Below are 22,984 nucleotides of genomic sequence, written 5' to 3' on the forward strand. Positions count from 1 at the left end.
AATCTCCCCTCAAAGCCTCCCACTGGGTTCTGAAAATCAGCCCTCCCACACAGTTCCTGAAACACAGTCTTTGATTCAATTAAGGAAGCCAACATCCCTAAAGCAGGCTGGAAACAGCATCACAGAGGAGAACCTCCAGGTTAAACCAGATTACACATTCAAGGGAAGTGACAGAAACCATATAGTAATAGACACAACATAATAAACAACATATAAAAGGGGGGGGGTTATATTTGGGGCTTTTTTTAATATGATGAGCTTCTCAGAACAACTAACTCATTAATAGTCAGACATGAAGACCTTCTGTCTAGATGTGGTTCAGCTCTCACAAATTCACCTGAAAAGTTCCCATTGTGTTTGACAGGGGTTGGCTTGGGAATTGAGTGTGTTGGGAAATCATTCCAGAGCCTTTTGCCAAGCTGGACAAGTTCCTTTCTAAGATCTTCCTTGTCCCACACCAGTTTGGACTTGCATGGACTTCACACATATAAACACTGACTCCTAGGTGGAGTAAGTCAGTCCAGTGATTAAACACAGGGCCTACATGCACAGCAGGAATAAATTGTATAAAGCTTTACAGAGGCTTTGCAGGTTTGTCTTCATACTGCCAGCACAGGTTCCCATGGCTGCACCATGCACCCCTTAAAATGCCAGAAAAGTGGAATTCAGACAAATGCTGCTGAAGTAACAAACAGGCAGATGAGCAAATGCCCAACTCCTTTGTTCCCACAGGACAAATATACCTGCACCAACCCACCTTGGGCAAAGGGAACTGAAATTTCCCCAGGAATCTCATCTTGGAAGTTATTTTTATCGTCCACCCCTGGAGCAAAATATGAAGCTCTGGGAATGAAGGAGCAGGTTTGGAGAATCCTTATTTTCCCCAAAATGACAAGTCAGGTCACGCTGCCTGGGACACATCCCAGTTTCCACCAGCTGTCACTGGTGAACTGGGTTTCCTCATGAATGAGCTTGCTTTGCGCTTAAGAGCCAAGCCACGACTGGTAGGAGGGACTATTTTGTGCAGTGAAGAGCAGGAAATGTGAAGGGTAAAGGAAGAAGGGGGTCTCTTACCCAGACCCTGGTTCTGCTGCTCCCACTCAATGGTGTCAGGAACCTGGTAGGATACTCCAGCCAGCTGGGCCACAGGGTTTTCCAGGCCAGCCAGGGGCTCCTGGGAGGTCTCTCCTGGAAGTGTGAAGCCTGGCAGCTCCGTGTCACCCTCCATGCTTTCATCCATCAGGTCTATGTCTTTGTCCTCCTCGTCTTCCTCTTCCTCCTCTTCTTCTTCCTCCTCCTCCTCTTCGTCCTCTTCCTCTTCCTCACCCTCTGGCCAGAGAGACAGGAAAGAAAGGTCAGGAGACATCCCACCAGCAGAAGGTTCCCAGATCCTTCTAGGTGAGTACCAGGCTGAGCCTCTCCAAAGGCAGCTGAATCAACTTGTGCCTGTCCTCTGAGAGGAAAGACACCCACAGGGCTTCATTTGGAGGAGCTCAACACCACTGGAAGTTCCTGGGGAACAAGGAGATGCTGTCTCAGACTCTCAAATTAGTGGGAAATGCAGTAATTATCTGCTTCCTAGCAGCAGGGTGCAAACAAGGATGTGCATGTGTACCAACACCTGGGCATCTGTAACTACAGAGCTCCCTGCTTAACTAATTACAGCTCAAGTGAGAGCTCTTTCCCTGATTTCCAATCTTGGAGGCAGCGGTAAGTTGGTTCTTATGTTTAGCTGTTATTGAGTCTTTCCTGCTCTGGAAAGGGCCCTGCCTTCAAGACCAGGTTGCTCCAAGCTCCATCCCAATCTGGCCTTGGAAAGTGCTGGAAAGAAAGCAGCATAGCCAACACTTCACAGGGGAGCTGACAGTTGTGATTTGAGGAAATTACTGTGAGTTTAGTGCAATGTTTCCCTGGCCATGGAAGGGGGAGGGGGTTGAAACAAGATGATCTTTAAGGTCCCTTTCAATCCAAACTGTTCTGTGATTCCATGACTTCTTCCCTACAGCAGATACCCATTTTTTGCAAAACTGTCTGTACTGTTAACAGATGGAAAAATAAATATTTAAGCCATATTTCATCCCTAGAATCTAAACACAGGCAACACAGGAATCACTGTACTGGATCAAACCAAAGGTTTTTTCCTATTTTTTCCTATTTCCAACCACAACTGGCTCCAGATGCTGAAGGAAGTCTAGAGCGGGGCAAATACAGAGGCAGTCTTCCCAAAGTTTCTTTTCCCAAGTTCTATTTCCCAAAATCTCAGGGACATCCTGTGCCAGAATTTGCACTGGAGCTATTTAATTGCTACTGATGGAGCCACCCACCAGGGAAAGATAATATCTGGAACAATGGCATGCTTTGAATTTCTCACAGTTAGTTTTTCAAGGCTGAGAATCGAAATGTAGTATTTATGAACTCTTATCTAATTTACACCAACTCTGCTCAGCCCTGTAGAAAAATTCCCACCTGATGTAGTCAGACTGGGAAGCCCATCACCCTGCATCCAGGCATTAAAAACTAACAATCCAGCCAAATGACCCCTTGTTATCCAAATTTCCCTTTATTTCTGCTGTAGTTGTACCTCATATTAGTTGCTGGCAATCCAGCCTGGATTAAATGGCCTCCACAGATTGGAATATCAACATGAGATATGACAATATGAGAAATCAGTGCATGTTCTAAACCCACTGATCCACTATGCTGTCCTGTGGCACTTCCTTCCCCTGCAATTCAAGGATTCACTTCCAAACACTGCACGTTTTCCTCAGCTCACCAGACAAGACAATCCCTTTCAGTTCTGCTCCTGTATTCCATACAAATGAGCTGCTGCTGGGATTTAGCTGCATCATCCTGCTGGAGCGTAGCTTTTGGTACCTGGAAAGATCATTCCTGCCACAATGACACCACACAGAGCACCTAATGGAGCTCACAGGGATGCAGTTAGCCCCTTAAATTCCCATTGCATTTTATAGGCAGTTTCTGTATTATAATGTACCCAGCATTCAGAATCAAGATCAGAAATTTTCTCTGTCAAAATGCACGTTTTCATATAAAACACACAACTGTGAAGCTGAGAGTGGCACCCGCAGAGTGCTCACAGGAAACCTGCAAAGACAAGTTAACGTAGGCAGGATTTTTCCCTCTGCTGACAGTAACACAGCTATCAACAATCCCAAAACTTAACAGCAGAAGTTCTGAACAACTAGAACAGCAGAGAAGAGGAACATGAACAGAGCTTTTCCCCAGACTGGGTGCAAAAACCAACCAAGAGAGAACCAGCATGGGATTTTTATCTCTGAAAAACTACTCTGGGACAAGGGTTTTAGAAGCTTCTTGTGATTTTTAGCAATCCAAACTACACACACCTGCCAGGATCGAGTGCTGAAGCCACAGATAGCCATCTCCCTGTCTCCAAAGCCTCAAAGGCAGCCAAGCTGAACACCCAAATTGAAAGTGCTGAGACTACTTATCACATCTGATGATCACCAAGCTCCATCAATCACCAGGCAGGCACAGCAGAAAGCTGTGGAATAATGAGATCCTTGTAGCAAGAGGGAAGAAAAAGGCTCTGAGCTTGTTCCTTTCTCCTCTCTGGCTCATTCCTGCATCTGAAAACAGCTTTTGAACCCCCATCCCGAAATGCCAACAGCTTGCCTTACTGCAAGGTGCAGTGCAGAGCACCACTTGGTGGTCACGAGGAGGAAGCTACACTTAAAAAAAAAAACCCACTAAAAAAAACCCCAGCACCACCAAAAAAAAAAAAAAACAACCACAAATTTCACAAGTGTGGGATTTCAGGAGCACAGGCACAACAGGCAGCCGTGGGCAGGCTGTGCATAAGGCTTGGGAGGATCACAAGATGGAAAATGGAAGTGAGCAGCACACAGCTGAAGCACAGGCTGGAGGTTTGCTTCACACAAAAACCTTCTACAAAAGTCACATTTTCCCCTCCTAAACTGGCGCCTTCTGGCCTCCAAAAAGCCTCAGCAGCAGATTGAAAGAAAACTATTGGGAAAGACTGAATGAGTGGAAGGGCAAAGCCCAGCAGATCCAGAAGTAATCCAGAGCTTCATGGGCATTTGCAGCTCAATGTGAACTATTTTTGTGTGTCATGGAATGGTTTGGGTTGGAAAAGCTCTCTGAGTCCAACTGTTAATCCACCACTAAGCCACAGCCCCAAGTGCCACATCCACACATCGTTCAAATCTCTCCAGGACTGGGGACTGGGCAGCCTGGCACAATGCCTGACTATCCTTTTATTAAAGAAATTTTTCCTAATATCCAATCTAAACCTCCCCTGGTGCAGCTTGAGGATGCTTATTCTTGTCCTATCATTTGTTACCTGGGGAAGCTGCAGGGGAGCCCCAAGGAAACAAAACTGAGATAAAATAACACATTTTAAGCAGAGTTTTTGGTGGTTTCTGGCTTTATTGATAGAAACAGCCAGCACTGAGCTTTATCATGGGACTGTGAATGGATCCATTAGTGACACAGGTGATATCCAGAGGATGCGATTTGCTTTTTTGAGGAGGGGGGGCCAAAAGCACCTTGTGCTTGCTCCAAAAGTGAGGTTTTTTCACCAGAGGACTACACACCCACAATTACTTCTGTGGCTTAGGCAGGAGAAATGGGACCACCTCCCTTGGGAAGCATTTCCCTGACCCAGACCAGAAGCTGTGGAATCTGAAGCAACTGGACAAGCACCAGCAGCCAGCAGGTAAAAGCCTCAATTTTGGGGGGTGTGATGGCTTGAAAGAAGCTGTAACTGAAGCCACTGTGCTCATAACCTTGCTGAAGGCAATGGAGCTACACCAGGTTTTCAGCTGAAGAAACCTTCACTGAAGAACGATGTTTCTATATTTAGATGTATTTCCATTAATGTTTGCAAACACTTGTATTCCTCAGGAGAGCCAGGAAACCATCATTTGTCAGGCTGAACATACAGGAGAAATATCTTGCTGTGCCCTGAGCAATGAGAGGCTCTCAGTGGAAGGTGACAGATTCCCTCACAGGCATAAACTGAATTAAAAAAAACCTAAACAAACCAAAACAAACTAAAAAGGAAAAAAGTTGCAAGGCAAAAACCTGGAGTTGTCATTTGCTCTGTCCTTTCCCTTCCCAGCCTCCCTCACACCAAACCTCAGGGGATAAAGATGTCTAAATGATACCACAGAGGATTGCTGTGATCTGTAGCAGTTTAAGCTGTGATTTTATGTGGAGTTCAGTGCTGCAGGGTCACCCCTGTGTGCTAATAACACCATGTAAATATGTAAATAATGCTGTGTAAATAACAAGAGGATTAGAGATGGGCAGGTCTACGACTCCCATCTCTTGCCAGATCAGAAGGGAGAGGCAGTAAGAAGACTCTGACAAGTGTTTTCTCCCCGTGAGGTTGACTTCTGCAGTGCTTTTGTGATCACAGCTGACTGTCAAGGCAGGAAGGCCTTTTTAGGACAACCCTTTTATTATTAATGTGCTGCCTTCATGTGATCAGTCATAATGTCACCATCTACCAGCTCCAAAATGCTGCCAGGAGCCTTTCACAGCCTGGAAGGAGAGAGCTGGTAGGAAGGTGGACAGGCTCTCACCAAGCAAAGCTCCTGGGGAAAGTGCTGTGCCATGGTGAGGCAACACAGCCAGGCACAGCCAGAAACTCTGCCAAACATCAGGGTAAAACTCCCTGGGAGGAGTTCTCCTAAGCCCTCCAAGGTATTTGCTGGATGTGGGATTTGTCTTGAATGCTGTGCTCTGGAAAAATCAATCTTTTGGGAAGTCTCAGCATCTGGGCAATTGCACAGAGACAGGGAAAGGGTCTGGTGGAAGGAATACAGCTGTTGGGTCAGATCCTACTACACAAAGCAGGATAACATAACCCTACCCAGAGAAACTTCAAGAGAAGAGGAATTTACACATCAAATTATTAAGGTTAGAAAAGCTCTCAAAACATCAAGTCCAACCATTCCTCCAGCACTGTCAAGGTCATCACTGACCCATGTCCCCAAGTGCCACATCCTCACATCTCTTAAATGACTCCAGGGCTGATGACTCCACCACTGCCCGGGCAGCAGTGCCAGTACCTGACCACCTTTCCAGTGATTCAATTTTAATCCCTATGCTCTAATATAAAATGCCCTAATACCCAATCTGAATTTTCCCGGGTGGAACTTGAGGTTGTTTTCTCTTGTCCAAATTCAAGGATTTCTTCCTAAAACAAAAGCAAACTGTATCTTCAGCAGCACTCACCTCAAAATTGCTCTCACACTGAGCCAGGATAGAGAGTTAAGTTTAGCAACACAAAATATTTTACAGGGGAAAAATACCTAAAATGCTGCAAAACACACTGCATGTACAATAGCACGTTTGCTCCCTGGCTTGCTGCAGAACAGCTCTTCTGCCCCTGGCTGTACAAGTGTTGAACCAAGCAGAATAAAAACCAAGACAAGAAAGTGGTGATTTATCAAGTGAGGGCAGTCAAATCAGTCCAGATTTAATGACTATGACCTGTGAGTGGACAGGGCAGAACGAGACAGATGAAGGCAGATAAAAAGTTTACAACATCTCTTAACAAAATGCTTTCCCCAGGAAAAAGGTTGTGGGCATAAGACTTTTTTTTTTTTTTTCCCTCCAAATCACAAAAAAAAAACCCAACCAAAAAAAAAAAAAAAAAAAAAAAAAAAAACCTAATGAAAAAACACCAGCAGAGTGCTTTTCCATTTTCACTGGAAAAGGCTGTTGGTGTTTTGTTCCAGAAGAATTCAATTCAACCCCACTGTCTGGAAAGAGAACAGCCAAGAGGCCAAGAGTTAAGAACACATTTGATTTCAGCTTTAGTTTCTAAACAAACCCAACAAGGACCATCACAGAGGATGTATATTGTGGGGGAGGTGTGTTATTATGGGCAATAGTCTTCAGGGGACCAAAGTTTAACTCAAGTCCTGTGAGGACTAAGAGGAGCCAAAGGGAGCATAACTGAGTCTACCCAGCTCATTTCTAGTCTAAGCTCCTGCTTCTTCCCAAATCCTTGATCCCCTTCCTGCAGCACCCCTGGTCTCACTGGACAAAGCTCCCAAAAAAGCCCCATGAGCAAATCTCCCACCTCTTAAAGGACTCCAGCAGAAACTGGTCCTTGCAGAGCCTTGCTGCCACATCCCTGCTAATCTGAATCCACCTCCCTTGAGCCATGAGGGTAAACTGCTTAATCCTCAGATTAAAACAAACAGAAACTCATTAAAAACTTTCACTCACACAGCCCAATTACATTTCAATAATAGCAACTGTGGGGGTTTATCTGTTGTTTTCCTTCAAGCTTGGAGATAAGCATGAGAAAGCTGCAACATTAAAGTGATATTTAAGTGAACTCTCATTTTTTGGACACATTAAAAATCTAATACAGTTCAAGATTCAAACAAAGCCTGGGCAGAACAGGAACCAAGGTGGGTCAGACTAAGAAATGTCACCCAACCTGCTGGAGGCAGAACAGTGCCAGAACATCACAAGGAACAGAAAGCTGGGGGTGCTCAGCCTGGAGAAGGGAAGGCTCCAGGGAGACCTTAGAGACCCTTCCAGTGCTCAAACGGGGTCCAAGAGAGCTGGGGAGGGACTTGGGACCAGTGCATGACAGGACAAGAGGGATGGCTTCAACCTGGCAGGGCTGGATTGGCAATTAGGAAGGAATTCTTGCCCATGAGTGGAGGGAGGGCCTGGCCAAGATTGTACAGAAAAACTGGGGTCTGTATCAAACACTTTCAGAATGGAGAGGAAGAAAAAAAAAAAAAGTTGGGTTTGATAAAAAAATTTGTCACTTTTTTTACCATTTTCTGCTAGAAAGGAGAATAAGGGATGAGCCACCACCTACTGTAAAGAAGATAGAGGTCAACACAGAGCAGTTCCCATTTCAGTGGGAGCAATAAACAAGAAGCAAGAGAAAAGTGTGTACCAAAACCATTTAATAATTCATTCTGCATGTGCTTTGTTTTAAGTCTTCTGTTCTTTGCCAATTTAGTTGATATCCAAAGAGCTGGTGAGGAATTATAAGACCTGGCTAGTTAACCATGCTGGGTTAAGTGCCTGTTTTATTTACACCTCTGCATCCTAATTCAAATTTTTAACAGGGTTGTAGAGATTTAATGAGGCAGCTCTTAATCCATACAGTCAGGGTCCAAATAGCAATCCCCTTCAGAGCCTTAATTTCCAGGAACAAGACCTTTCACACCCCTCCCCCCCCAAAAAAAAAAAAAAAAGTTCCTTGTACTGTGACACAGCTCATAAGACAAATGGGAGGTTGAAGTATATTTTATAAATTTATATAAATGGCTACAAGTTCTGAAGTATTCAGGAGGAATTTCTTTGCAGAAAGGGTGATTAAACATTGGAAGGGGCTTCCCAGGGAGGTGGTGGAGTCACCACGGCTGGAAATGTTTAAGGAAAGACTGGATGTGGTCTGGTTGAACAGAGGTGTTTGGTCAAAGGTTGGACTCAATCCTGAAGGTCTATTCCAACCTAAGCTGTTCTTTGGTAGACAAAATAGTTCACAGCAAGCTGCAAATGCACATATAACTCCAAATTCTGCCAGCTGAGAGCCATCCTAATTAATTGGGAACACTCCACATTCAAGAGCTACTTGGTTAAGGCCTCCTCCTCTGGAACTGATTTTAAGTTGCCCATTTTCAGAGCTACTGGCTGTTCTTGACACCACACAACAGGCAGAGCAGCTCCTGCTTTAATCAAGCTCTGAGCACCCTCCAGAGCCAGCAGCCCTGCTGACCCCTGAACTGTGTGAGCAGCTCAGGAGCAGCAAGGAGAACAGACTGCAGGAAGGAATTCTTCCCTGTGAGGGTGGTGAGGCCTTGGCACAGGGTGCCCAGAGAAGCTGTGGCTGCCCCTGGATCCCTGGAAGTGTCCAAGGCCGGGTTGGACAGGGCTTGGAGCAACCTGGGGTAGTGGAGGGTGTCCCTGCCCATGGCAGGGGGTTGGGATGAGAGGGTCTTTGAGGTCACTTCCATCCCAACCCATTCTGTGATGCCACAATTCTCTGCTGGCCAGGCCAGGTGCAGGCACACAAGAGAACCAGATCTTGAGCCTGCAGGACCAAATACAGACTCACCCTCACCCAAAGCAACAGGACCAGAGTCTGGTGCGCTCTATCCAGTCGTTTCAGCTGAAAACTGCAAGGATTTTGAAGAGGAAGGAGCATGGCACATGTCCTGCCACTTCAGAAAGCCCCACCTGCCAAATGCTGCCACGCTGGGGGTGTGCAGTCATCTCTGCCAAGACCTACCATAGCAGATGTTAACAGCACAGGAATCAAGCGGAAAAGGAGTGTGGTTTCTTCCCAAAGAGTCACTTTTTGAAGGGTGTTGGGAGGCTCACCCAGTGGTCCTCAGTAAGTCAGTTGAAGCAGTAACTCTTTTTACCCAGAAGCCCTACAGAGAAAGCTGCTCAGCTTGCTGGAGAGTCACACAAATTCTAGGCACAGAGACAAAATACACAATCAATTCCCCCAGACAAGCAAGCCTTATCCTCTGCTGTGTCCTGTCCCCATATCCTATAATCCCTTTATAGGATTTCTTTGACTAGGAAGGGCAAGTAGAACCAAGCTCACCACGGAGTCAAGGCAGGAGGATATTTGTTACCCAACTCATCTCTCCAGAGTCCACAAGAGAGATGGATAAGCTCATCCAGACAGATTTTCATTTTGTCTGTGCAATTTGATTTTTAAAACAGTTTTGAATCCAAGCTAGGCAGGTGAATATACAGATGCAATTAACCACAGGCAGTTTGGCACAGATGGTCCCCAAGAAACAGAGTGAGCTGAGCAGCAGGGGTTTATATTTAATGATGAGCCAAGCCTTCAGTCAGACAAGTCAGCAGGACCCCAATGAAGGCAGCAGAGCTCACTCAGCTCCTTGCACTTCTTCCAACAGTGAGCCAGGAAGAACCTGTCCCCAAAGGGCCAAGATCTCACCTTAGGGACTCAATCATGTGCCTGCAACAATAGCCCCCAAAAATCTAAGTATTCTGGGCTGGAGCTCCAGGTAGCTTTAAAGGAAAGCACCCCCAAACAGCTTGGATCTGGCAGCATCTAGATATTCTGAGAGTAAACACCAGGAAGTGTAATTTTGGGAGCTAAGCTTTCAAATGCCACTCCACCATGAGGATGTGATACCCCCCCAGTTGCCATTAAGCTGAAAAAGATGTTGAGAGAGCAGAGTTGCAGTTCAAAAACCTTCCTTTGTGCTTAACTGGGGCAGCACCATCCCCAGGCAAAAAGCCTTTCCCCAAATAATTGCAATTGTCCCATTTTACAAGATGTGGATTCGTGACCCCCAGCACCAGGAAACCTTCTGGCTCCCTGCACAAAGGTGTAGGCTGAGCAGAAGAGATTTAGGCCACAAAACTTGTGCCGGTTGTCAATTCCACATAGCACAAAGAGCCCCATGTCCTGTGCAGAACAGGCACCTGCAGAGCCAAGAAACCCAGATCTCCACTTGAGTCCTCATCATTGAGGACACCTGGGCCCAACTTCAGCCCACATTTGCCTTTAGAGGAGCCTGGAGCAGAGAAAACAGTGCAGTAGGAATCCAATAAAGTTCCATCAGTCCCTGTATTGGAGCAGGAAGATATTTTTTTTTAAATGCCTGTGCAGAAGGTCTCATTAAATGGAGAGAGACCAATGCCCAGCTGAAACTGAAATCCCTCTTATCTTCCCCATGCAGAAGCCCAGGCTTCTAAAGGAGATCCCAGAGGGCTATAAAACACTTTAGCCTCCTGAATCACACTGCTCTTGCTAAGCAGAGACCTCATTTCCCAGCCTGAAAGATCAGGTTTTCCCTACACACACGACCTTTCCTTCCCCTGCTGCCACTCTCCCATCAGCAGCACATCCTTGCATTGCCAGAGACATCCAAGATTCATCCTGGCACAGGGAGAATGCTGCAGTTGGAGTCCCAGAGAGCTCAGGGAAGGCTTCAAAGCCAGCAGTAAGCCAGTAAGCACATGCAGTGGGGAAGACTCCCAGCTTCTGCTGCCCTCTAAACTTAACAGGAGGGAGAGTTATTGCTTCCTGCAGAGAAAAGATGCTGATGAGCTGTTGTCTACAGCACCCCACCTCTACTCAGAGGAGAAATACCATCTGGCAATGCCACCCCTGGAGAGCTGCCAACCTTTGCAGTAAAATACTAAGGCAAAAGAAGGTCAAGATAAAGGAAGGGGGAGCAAAAACAGGAGGAAAGATTAATTCCTGCCAGGTGGTATCAGCCCAGACACAGGAGCAGAGAACTGGATGGATGAGCAAGCAGGGAGGAGTTCAAGTAGGAAAAAGAGCAAGAAACAGTTCACTGCAGGAAAATTGTGGGTGAGCTGAACAGAAGGCAGATCACCTCCAGGGCAGGATCTGCTCTACCTCAGCACCCCTCGGTGGGTGTTCCCTGGCTCTAGTGCAGTGGAGGCACACACCAACATTACAGGTGTGCAGAGCCAGACTCTGCCGCAACAGCAATACCACTGCTGCTCCCTGTCCAGGAAAAAACCCACCCCCATCCAGCACAGCCACTGGAACTTCAGGCATCCTCCAGGACACAGCTCATTGCTTGCTTCCTGTGCCTCCTGGGAGAGGACAGGTTATCCAACAACTTTATTTGGGGCAGTAGGATGTGCACATCACACAGGTGGGAGCCAAACAAACTGGGGGCTGTCAGGGCAGGTGTGGCCCTCCACAGGAGGCCACCTGTCCTTGGGGCTCAGGGGTACCTTCTGACTCCAGGCGGTCCAGCCCATAGGTGACAGCTGTGCTGATCCTCCTCACAGAGGGAAGAGCTGTCCTCCTGACAGAGGAGGATGATGCTGGAGTTACCAGGACCACAGTTCTGCTGGATGGCTCCTCTGTCTGTCCCGCTGGGGTAGAAGACATCCCACCAGGGGCTGGAACAGCCTTCTCACTGGTGACCAGGATCCCATCTGTGAGATCTACAGAAGACAGGCAAAAGCAACCATTCAGCCTAACAGTATTTTTTTTAAAAAAATTAATTTTTAAATTTAATCCTCAATGAAAATTAACTCAAAGGAAGTTACTAAACTTTTGCTTCCTTTGAGATGTGACTCTGCTGTAATGAAGCGTTCTCAAGGGCAGCCAGCAAATGACGTTCCCCTCAAAGAGGGGGGAACCCTTAAAGGTTTTAATTCCATTGCTTTAAGGACTACTTATCACCACACCTGTGCAAGATCAGAGCACCAAGGCACCAGCTGAGAACTGAGCCAAGCGACAGATCTGATAGTTCATTACAAAGATAAAAGTTGGTTCAAATTGTAATTAAATCCCAGAAGCAAATTCAGTTAGTGGAAACTGCCAGAAGAACCTTCTGCCCCTTACAAACAGACCCTAAATTTAGAGATACAATGCACACAGCTTTTTTCTTTTGACGCCCTGATCAAGAACTACCAGAAAAGCTGCCCAGCAGCATTTTCATTACAATGGGTCCCGCTACTGCAGAAATACACTCCAGCTCAAAGTCAGCCTTGTGCGGAGGGAACCCTTGTTACACTCCTGTCAGGAAGACAGGCTCCAACATGTACCTGACAAGGTGACACTGAACCAGCAGGCAGCAGCTACATGAACATGACTGCTTAAAGCATTTCTGTATGAGCTACATCAGCATGGAAACAACCCACATTCCTCAGTGGAAGTGAATATCAGGGCAGACACCCAAGGGTTTGCCAGGCTCAAGCAGGAGGGTGTCTTTTCCCCACCAGCTCCTACATAACCCTGATGAAACATTTTCATACTCTGGACTAAGCACCAGCAATCTGTGGCTGCCTTGGGTTCCAGAAGTAAGAACTCCCTCTCCATAAATAAATAAAAAGTTGTTTAAAGTTAAAGGCAGATTGATAGCAAGGACAGACAGGGGGCTTGTTTGGTTTGGGGCATTTTTTAACCTCTACACCACATTATTTGGGGCAAAAAAATCCCTATGCTGGCAAATTCCAATGTGGTGGATCTCATGGCTTATGTAGCAAGCAGTAGTGGCCCAGGTTTAGAGGCAAAGGGCAAAAAGTTAGCAAAAAAAAGGCACTTAAACAAGGATATTGTGTCGAGACTGGAGCATCCAGGCACCAACACTATTTTCAGATGTACCATCCCAGCTTGTGTGGAAGTAAATCCTTGAAGCAGAACCCTACCTTGTGCATCCACAGGGTTCACTGTGGAGGAAGCACCAGCTGCCACCAGCACCTCAGTGGCACTCGGGGCTGTCAGCATCTGGGTGTCCTCCCCGCTGTTCTCCTGAGGAAAGCTGGCAGCCCCTGCTCCCTGGGTGGTACCAGGCACCTCTGTCACAGCTGACAGAGCAGCATCAGCCTCCTGGGCAGCTGTTGTCACCTCCTGAGTAACACCTACAGCAAAAACATCTGTCAGGGCAGACTCACAGGACAGCTGACAGCAGCAGAGCACATATCTGAACCAATATAAAGGGAATATAATTCCATGTATTAATTCCAGTGCCAGCAGCAGGTCCAGCCTTTAGTGACCAGCTCCCAGTGACACCTCAGCAATGCAAAAGGGGTTTATTTTTGTTGCACAAGTCTTATAGACAGTGTTGTTTCCCCAACATCTGGGAAACAGCAGAGAAGGAACATGCTGACAAGTCAAGTGCTAAAAAATTAATCTAGAAATTAATCACTCAGGTTTCAGCACCAGCCTGCAATTAGCTTCCCTTCTTTTACAGCAAAAATTAGGTCTTTTGAATGCAGTGAAGGGAAATCATCCTTTTGCATCTGCAGCTGAAGAGGGAAGAATAAAGATGCCCAGCAATTAAAAAGTCCTCATCAACCTAGAAACATGTCAATGCCCTACACCTGACCAGCCTTTTTTGGGGTTTTTTGTGTTTGTTTTTTTGGGGTTTTTTTTTTGGTTTTTTTAAGCATTTCATTTATATTTTAAACACTAAGTAGGAATAGTGTCATGAGGCTGAAGGTGCCATCTCTGGAGGTATGTGCAGGGCAGAGTGACACCACCAGCCTGTGGCAGGCTGTCCAGGAGGAGTTCTGCCTGCAGGTAAGAGCTGGGACAAGCCACAGCTTCACTATGGACTGAGGAGACGACACCAGGAGCTTGTTACAAGGGCCAGCAGCTCTCTGCACAGACCTCTTGAACTGAGCACCCTTGTAAAGGCATTTAAGACATCAGTGGCTTACAGGCTGCTGGTACAGCTCGTTTTAAATCCCAGAAATGAGAGGCAAGTGTCTGTAAAAGGCAAGTTTTACCTTTCCATGAACTCTCCAGAGTAGGAGAGAGCTCAGGCTGGGTATCTGTCACCACAGCAGCCTCCGGCTGTGACGGGGGGACACTTTTCTCCTCCTCTGCTGTGACTGCACTTATGTTTTCCAACGAGCCAAGATCAGCTGCGTCTGCATCTGACAGGTTCCCAGTGTGGAAAGCATTGCTGCTGCCTGTGGAAGCTGCTGGCAGCTCCTCCCCTTGCACTGGCACTGTGCAGTTGCTCTCCTTGGCAAGCTCAGGTGCTGGTGGAGGGGACACAGGGGAGGGCACTGCTCTGGTGGCATCCTCTTCCTCCCCCACACTCTCCTGGGTGGTCTGGGATGGTTCTGTTGTCCCCAGCTCCTCTGTCACCACCTCATGAGACACGCTTCTCCCTTGACTGATGTCCCCCAGTTTTGTGTCATCCCAGTCAGGCGGCACAGTGTCCATAGGGGGGATGGTGACAGTGCCAGCCGAGGTGGGCAGCTCCTGTTGTGTGACACCTGTCCCTGCTGCTGGGTGAAGGAAGGCCTCAGTTGCCACAAGGGGATGTTTGGCAGCCACAGATGTTGGTGGAGCCAGGGATTTCAAAGGGCTCCCTGTGCGGGCTCTTGGCATTCCCAGCTCAGAGGTCACACCCACAGCCTGGGGAGTTGGGATCACAGCGTGGTCACCTGCTGCTCCCCAGCTGGGAGAGCTGGGCTTCAGTGTGGGCTGGGGTCCAGCTGAGGGCTGTGAACTGCTCTCTTCTTCCTCCTCCACAGTGGCCCCAGAAAGAGGGTTTGCTGAGGGGCCAGCAGAGCTGGGCTCCACTGCCACACCTCCCTCTGTTGTGGCCTCAGCAGCAGGGCCACCAGACTCCTCCTGGACTGGAGGGCTCAGCGTGGTCACAGCTGTGGTCAGCATGGCTCTGAGTGCTTCATCCTCCTCCAGCTGTCCCTCAGTGGGAGCCAGCTCCTCCTCCTGCCCAGCAGAGGGGCGAGCCCCCAGGCCCTGGCTGCTGGGGACAACACGGCTCAGGCTGGCAGGGAATGCTTCTCCTTCTGCAGTGAAAGCTTCATCTAAGGGTGTCCCAGATGGATTTGCTGACACTGCACATGGCTCTTCAGAAACTGTCTGCTCAGAAGGGCCCAGATTGTTTTTCAAGTCCACCGTGCCTGTCCTTTCATCTTCCAGCCCATTCCCTGCCCAGGGGCCATGCTGGACCTTTGTCACATCCCTCTCCTCCAGAGGCTGAGCAAGGCATGGCAAGCCAGAGGACAAGAGCAGGATGCTGCAGATGAGCACACAGATATTAAATCCTTTTGATCTCCTCATGGCCAAGAGGAGATGTGTCCAGGAGCCTGCAAGGCTGACAAATCCAAAGACCTACAAGAGGAAAAAGGAACCAAGATTACACATACCCATAACCAACCACGGACCCAGGGCCTTAAATAACTGAGGGACTAAGTCTATGGCCAGTTGTGAGCAGACTCCTCCTACACATTCCAAGCAATGAATTCCTCTATCTGTTTTACTGTTCTCAGCCTACCTGAAGATGCTAGACAAAACCAAATGTTGATCTGAAGCCCAGGACAGACCTTGCCCAGCTCTCACCACAACAGCAGAGTGCTGTGGTCTACCCAGCAGGCATCAGACCTGCAAGCAACAGTGTGGATCAACCTGTTCATCCTGAATCAAGTCAAAAAATGATGCTTGTCAGGGCCATGAAGCCTCAGGTTTGTTATGGCCAGCCCTATTCTGTGCATTGGCACAGGAGGAGACCAAGGAACCTGCACAGAGAACAAGATGAGTCTGTGGGGACAACACAGGACCAGAGCCACACCAGGAGGCTTTAGGGCTGCATCCTGTCCTGGCTGAGGTCCTTGGCCCCACAGAGGAAGCTACAGCCCAGACAGCAGCAGTGCTGCATTAGCACAGTGCCTGTGCTGCACTGCACCATGGAGACACTTCCAGAAAGTTTCATGTCCAGAATCACTGTGCAAGTTGAGGGTTTCCAAGAGCACTGAACCTGGAGCCCAGCAGTGATCCAGCCAGCTGACAGCCTGCTCTTGGCAAGCTCTGCTGCCTCCAGGCACACATCTCCAGCTCCCTTGGGCATGTGCCTCAGTCCTGGGCTTGCTACTCCAGCACTCCAGAGCAGAAGACCATCCCATACAAGGCCCCACTCACTGGTCACACAAGTCCCATGTGCACAACAAACATCCCTCTGTCACACAGCAGATCTGGTGTGCTGCTCCTCCTCCCCCCAGCTCCAGGAGGCAGCTGGCCAGGGGCACAGTCAAGCCCTACTGCAAGGGCCTCTAGCCATCTGCAGCTTCAAGGTCTTTCTCTCACAGGTTCCTCCAGTTCTGGGGCACCCAACATGAGAAGGGCCTTGACCTGCTAGGATAAATCCAAAGAAGAGCCACCAAAGTGATCACAGGGGTGGAGCACCTCTGCTACAAACACAGGCTGAGAGACTTGGAAGTTGGAGGACACTCCAGGGACACATTGGAGCACCTTCCAGTGCCTAAAGTAGCTCCAAGAGAGCTGGAGAGGGACTTTGGACAAGGGCATGGAGTGGCAGAGAAAGGAGGAATGGCTTTCACCTGACAAAGAGTAAGTTTAGATTAGATATTAGGAATAAATTCTTGGCTGCGGGTGGTGGGGCCCACACCCAGCACAGGTTACCCAGACAAACTGTGGCTACCCCATCCCTGGAAGTGTCCAAGCCCAGGTTGGATGGGGCTTGGAGCAGCCTGGGATAGTGGAAGGTGTCCCTGCCCATGGAAGGGGATGGAATGAGGTGAGATTTTGTCATTCTCAAGTGAACTGCTCTTCCCTTTGGGCTGCAGGAATAACAAATATCAGTAAGAAAAGAGGTTGGGGCTGCCAGAACCACCTCTCAGTCTTCCAAAGAACAGCAGTGGTCACCCTGTGCAGTCTCCCCGCTCATGGGAACCAGGATAAATCCCTGAACTTGCCACTCTCCTCATTTCCCCACCCGAACAGCACATCCAAAATATATCTTGCACTTGTACCCACAGAGTGCAGCAACACAGCTCAGAATCAAACACTGCAGGCTCCAGCATCTGGCTGAGCCTTTAGGGCACACTGAGTCACTTTTTCCATTCTCCCTGAAGCCTCATCCCAGCAGTTGGAGCGGCTAGAATAATTCCCCATCACAGGCCACACACACGCACCAGGTGCTCAGGGACAAGCAGAAGCCACCAAAATGCTCTTCACCAGCCTAGATATCTTCCACTTTACTTTTTGCATCTTCTATCTCCGAAGATGGGTGGCCACCCATCTATTTTCTCTATTGCCCACCCTCAAAAAATAGCTGAAAACTGACAGTTTTTAGCTCTTCTTCCAGGCTAAATCCTTATGCACTTTTGTAATTACAAAGCACTAAGAATATATTACACAAGTTAAATTGTTAGTGCCTAACCACACGCATCTGCCTTACCATGCAGCTGAATATAAATCATGTTCACCTCAACACCCCCTTAGCAAGTACCTGTTAAGAGCAGGCATATTGAAACAAGAAGTTGGGTTTTTCTTTTTATAAAATGGTTTGACTTTAAATACAGCTTCTCAAGAAGTCAGGAGCATTTAGGTGGCACAAACGCTTCCAGCGGTGCTTAAACAAACAGAACTCCAGCTGAACTTAGAAAAGCAGCACTTCTCTTGCAGTCATATACATTATACAAATGTATACAGACATCTGTACAGATATTTTGTAGCTTTCTAGCTCTAGGCTCTCAAATAGCCCAAGACACTCTGGATATGGCTAGGAGAAGAACTAAAATGCCCATCTCCTCCCAACAAGCTTACTCCATATCTTTACTAGAACCTTTCCTCCTTCTGGGTAGCAGATAACATGGGCACTCAATACCAGCCAGATAAGAGCTCCTGGGTTCCTTCAGGCAGCTTCATATTGTTTCTACCAGTCTGAAAAGCCCTGCTGGTCATAATCCTACATTTCTATAGGGCAAAAATCATATTGGAGAGTTATTTGCTCAGGCAATCCACAACAGCCAGATGTAAACTAACCTAGACCTTCACACTCTGTTAAAGCAGGAGATAATGGCACGGAGCTTGCTGCAGGATAATGGCACAGGTTCACACTTCAAAGAAGATTAGTCAGGGCTTAAGACCTACTTAGCTTTAGGAAGAGGCTGGATTAGAGAGTGTATGAACAGCAGTGACCTGGCTATCTCCTTAAGCAGAGTTTGACACCTTGCTGAAGCACTTCCACTGAATGCAGAAGCTGCAGGTACCTGGCTGCAGAGCAGTCTGTTCCTCAAGCCACACTGAGTTACACATTTATCCTCCCATCTGGCTATTTTTTATAGTCAGCCTGCTCTCCAGCCCCAGCCAGGCTGTAACAGCAGGCTGGAGCACACTGCCCTAACCAAGCACCTCCCCTGTAGTAAGCCTGAGCTTTTCTCTTACCAGCCCGAAGGTAGCAACTCAATATTTCATGCCGCAGGAACTCCTCGTCCCCAGATTTCACCTGGCATCCTCAGAGCTGAAGCCCTGGAGGCAGCTGCCAAGCACTGGCCAGGCTCTCCGTGGAAAACTAATCCTTGCTTCCAATAGGAAGCCCACACTGAGGGCAAGAGACAGTGCCAGCTACTTCCCCTGCACTTAATAACAACGAATCCCAGGAGATGCCGTTCCTCCAGCCGCAAAGGCAGAGCAACTGCAGGCAGCCAGGGAGCTTTATCTTTAGCATGGAAAATAATAACTTTTCTTTTAACACCTGGTAGGCTGGAAAATAACACAAAGGACTGCTAGGCTGAAAACAGCAGCCAAACTTGGACATCTCCAGGAGCTCCCCACAAGAATAAGAACCACCTACCCCAGTGGGGAAGTCAGGAAGCTGAGGGACAATAAATCTAAATTGGTCACCAGCTGATGCAGTCTCAGTTGGATCTTTCTGAGCCAGGCTGCTTGCCTGCTCCATACAATTAGCACTTGCAGTAGTTATTAAACCATTAACCTCTGTGAAGTCTGGAGACCTGTTTGAGATCAGCTCTTGGGAGGCCCAACAAAAGCCAGCTCAGAAGGAGTCCCAGCCTGTTATGGTCACTCCAGCAGGGCAGGCTTGCAGGGGACCAGAGCAGAGCAGATGTCTCTCCTTCAATAGCTGTTCCTTGCATGGACCAGTGGTTTGTGGAGACATGCTGCAAAGGATTAAGCTCCCCCTCTGTCCCAGCTGTGTGCAGCTACTCACTCAGAGCTTTTTAAGCATTTCACCCAGCCAGCTTACCTAGAGAAAACAACCCCCCTCTCCCTCCCCACCCCCCCACCAAAAAAAAAGACTAGCTGTTATTTTCTGTCTTTGGCAAGTTACAGCTATGATTCTACCCAAATGGTTCAAACAATGAGGACAAAAGTACCAAGTTTTAAACTCACTTGAATTTATAACTCTGCTCTAACAATCCCTCTGACACAGGGAGAACACTCACGCTGAAGTGGCTGCATACACCATAAACCAGAGAGCAGGAGATGAACAGGTCAGCCCCAGACAAACCCTTCTTGTCTCTGAAAAGACCTTCTCACACCTCCAAGCACAAGCTTGGCATCAGGCTGGGCTGGCTGAAGAGTCCTGGCTGTGCTCAAGCTCTGCAATTCACCTGACAATTCATAAGGGAACCAGACAAAAAAGCTGCAAATCTTTTAATGTGAAGATTTAGCCAAAACATACAAGTTAAACACCTGCCAGCCATGAAGTGCTCTGTTACAGGGTCCTAATGTATGCCATCCAAGCCTCATTACTTGCACTGAATACAAAAGGCAGCAGATAATACACTGCAGAGCTCCAACTACTTTTGTGCACAAGCCCAGAAAAATGCCTTCATCTCATCTCGCTTTATATCCTTGCCCAGTTCAACCAATTGAACTGGAGAGCTAATGCCCTCCCAGCACACGCTTCTGGAAAACAGACCTTGACCAGTTTGAGCACCTCCAACAGCTCAGTGAGATCGCAGCAGTGACCCTACACCAGCCACCAACACAAACACAGGTGAGAAAAATGATGTCGAGACAAGCACACATCAGAGGGGAACATCCTCACCTACCCTTGAGGACACATCCTTAAAAGCAAACAAATGAGATATTAATATTCTGTAAGGCCAGCTTCCCACCAGTCCCAGTGAGGCACCTTAATACATAATACATCACCTCCACTTCCAGCCTCGACATTCCAGCTGTAGTTGTTGGAGGAGCCAGAGACATGACATGTTTCAGGCATTACCCCCCCCAACCACCAAGTGATCACTGGCTTTGTTCGGAACAGCACACAGACCTCCTATGGAAATCCCTATTTGGATTTGCAAGTAAAAGCTGCATAGTTCTCTGTGGCTTCTGACCCGTGCCAGGTCCCCAGCACCACAGAAGTCTAAGGTCCACCAAATTCCTGAGGGATTAAGGTAGGGAGGAGGGGGAGTTTAAGAATGAGGCCAAAGGGTGCATAGCAGTTTTCAAGCGGCAGAAGGACAGAAACGCTGCTGCCCAGCCTGCCTGGGAGCAGAGGGATAACACTCGGATTCCAAAGAGCAAGAAACGCTCCACAATTCCAGCGCCTCACCTAACGCTGACAGCACCACGCAGGAGAGCTGGAGGATCATAAGTCCCTGCAGGTGAAGGTTTAAGAGCAGATTAAACGCACCTTTTGGGTGGGGAAAACCTGCGTGGGGTCTAGGGAATGGGATTAGGACTGGCTCAAGGCTTGATTACACCCAGCACGCCTGCTTGCCGGGCACAGGTCGATCCTCCCGTCCTCCTTAGTCATTTTACAGGTGACTTTACACCCCAGAAGTGCATTCTTACCCCAGCGGGCAGGGGATCAAGTGCGAACAACCGCTCGGGAATTCCTCCTGCACAGGCCCGCCGCAGGACAGAGGGACAGCGGCGGTCACCCCCAAACCACCCCCGCGACAAACACACCCCCGCCCCCAAAGATTTTCCGAAGAAGCCCACCGGGACCCCCATCCCGGCGGGACGGCACCCCCCGCTCGCCCCGCTGCCCCCTCCCCATCCCCGGGGCTGCAGGGACCAGCCGCTCGCCGGGAACAAAGAGCCGCGCCGAGGATGCGCTGCCCCGCGGGCAGCCGAGCATCGTCGGGAGAAAAAAAATAAAAAAATAAAAAACCCCCAACAAATCACAAATCAATTCAAAACGCGTAACCCCGGGGGAACCGCAGCACGGGGTGCGATGCCGGCTGCGTGCGTGTGTGTCCCGGCCTCACCTGGCTGCCGCCGCCGCCGCCCGGTGCCGCGCTCCCCCAGCCCCGCGGCCGCACGGGCGGAGCGGAGCGGGCCGCCCACCGGCGGGCGGTGTCGGGGGCCGGCCCGCTCCGCCCGACCGCCGGCCCCCGCCTGCCTCCGGTGGGCTTCGTGCTCCCCGGCAGCCGCAGCCCCCGGGAGAGGCCGCCCGCAGCCGCCTTTGCTGTTTGCTCCTTCTCCCAAAGGCAAGTTTGAGCATCCGAGCGCTCGGCCGCCGCACCCAACTCTTCCTCAGTGCCTGACCCGAGGAGCTGCCGCTCTTTGCTTACGAGGAGCTGTAAAAACAAGGCCTACGGCACCCTTTAGTAGTTTTCCATCTATTATAGATTCTCCTCCAGTGTTTTCAGCTGCAGAGGTCACCTTCCCCTAACACTCTCTCTACAAAAGAGAGCAACTTCTTAAATAAGAACTTCCGAAATTAGAAGAGCTTTATTCAGTTTCCCTTTTTTGATGCTTTGTTTTAAGCACCGATTTGGCCAGTACAGAGAAAGGTAAACAGCTTGCTTTGTGCTTTCCTCCTCCCACCTTTTTTTTTTTTTTTCTTCAATAAAACCCCCATAACTAACAAGAAAAAGCTTTAGACCATCAGGTCCTGGCTCACACATCAATTCACTTTGCCAAAGAGCAACTCAAAAGCCCATACCTCAACTCCAAACCCAAAAAAAGATGAGAGCAGTTCAGCTTCTTCTTGCTCCCCCCAAGCCCAGTGTCAGGGACAGGACAAGGTCTCCGCTGCACACAGAGGGTTTTATACGCCCCCTCGGGCACTGACTCATTCCGAGCAGGGCTGCAGCAGGTGCGAGATGTTCGAGCCGGGCAGAGACAGGTGAGGAGAGACCAAAAATAATGATCTCTCACAGGAGGCAATGACTGGGAATGGGGAGATTTTTTGAGGGGGGGAATTGCTAGGAAGGGCTAGAGGGAAGGTATAGGAGAGGGGAGTTGAAATCTTGACTTCCTAATAAATATGCCCTACCACATAAAGCAAATCAGTGAATCGTCCAGTTACGATAACAAACTACAAAATAAACTTTTCTTATTTTTCACACAAAGTGAGATGTAACCTGCTGGCACAGGTCGCTCAGCTCTTTAAATAAACAACCTAACTGGTGGAAGAAAATGAGGTATTCCTTATCAACAAATTGTTCATTATTTTTTCTGTTTGCTGTGCTACTGGCAATAACATTTATATTAGTGATTTGCTCTCTTTGTGTCTCTAAACACACCCCAAAGTCTTGCCTGTTTAATTTTAGACAAACAGTGTGTTTTCTACTGGATTTCAACCAAACTGAATCCAATCCAATTCATTTGGTTGTAGTACTGTGCATCCAATATTAAAACTTTCAAAAGACAGATTTGTTGCAAGTTAGGGCAGTTTTTGTCAGGGAAATATTGCTAACCCCTGCATGAGTTGAAAATAAGGCATCAGAGTGCCTGTATCAGCAATAAAGACAG

The 22,984-nt window shown here is 48.3% G+C and overlaps 1 protein-coding gene across 2 annotated transcripts in view; it reads right to left on the reverse strand.

Annotated features, from left to right (window-relative positions):
• The window catches only part of ARMH4 (armadillo like helical domain containing 4), a 53,524-nt gene extending 31,334 nt beyond the window's left edge, over positions 1 to 22,190 (reverse strand). For both annotated transcript variants that reach the window (XM_066321581.1, XM_066321580.1), the window contains exons 1-5: positions 22,173 to 22,190; positions 14,257 to 15,619; positions 13,174 to 13,386; positions 11,749 to 11,964; positions 1,075 to 1,329 (exon numbers count right to left, since the gene is read on the reverse strand). In XM_066321581.1, coding sequence (XP_066177678.1) covers positions 1,075 to 1,329; positions 11,749 to 11,964; positions 13,174 to 13,386; positions 14,257 to 15,568 — 1,996 coding nt within the window. In that variant the 5' untranslated portion in view covers positions 15,569 to 15,619; positions 22,173 to 22,190. The remainder of the gene's footprint in view (positions 1 to 1,074; positions 1,330 to 11,748; positions 11,965 to 13,173; positions 13,387 to 14,256; positions 15,620 to 22,172) is intronic.
• Positions 22,191 to 22,984: the final 794 nt, after the last annotated feature.

The sequence above is a fragment of the Sylvia atricapilla genome, chromosome 6 (genome assembly GCF_009819655.1).
Source record: "Sylvia atricapilla isolate bSylAtr1 chromosome 6, bSylAtr1.pri, whole genome shotgun sequence".
In the NCBI taxonomy this organism is placed as follows: Eukaryota; Metazoa; Chordata; class Aves; order Passeriformes; family Sylviidae; genus Sylvia; species Sylvia atricapilla.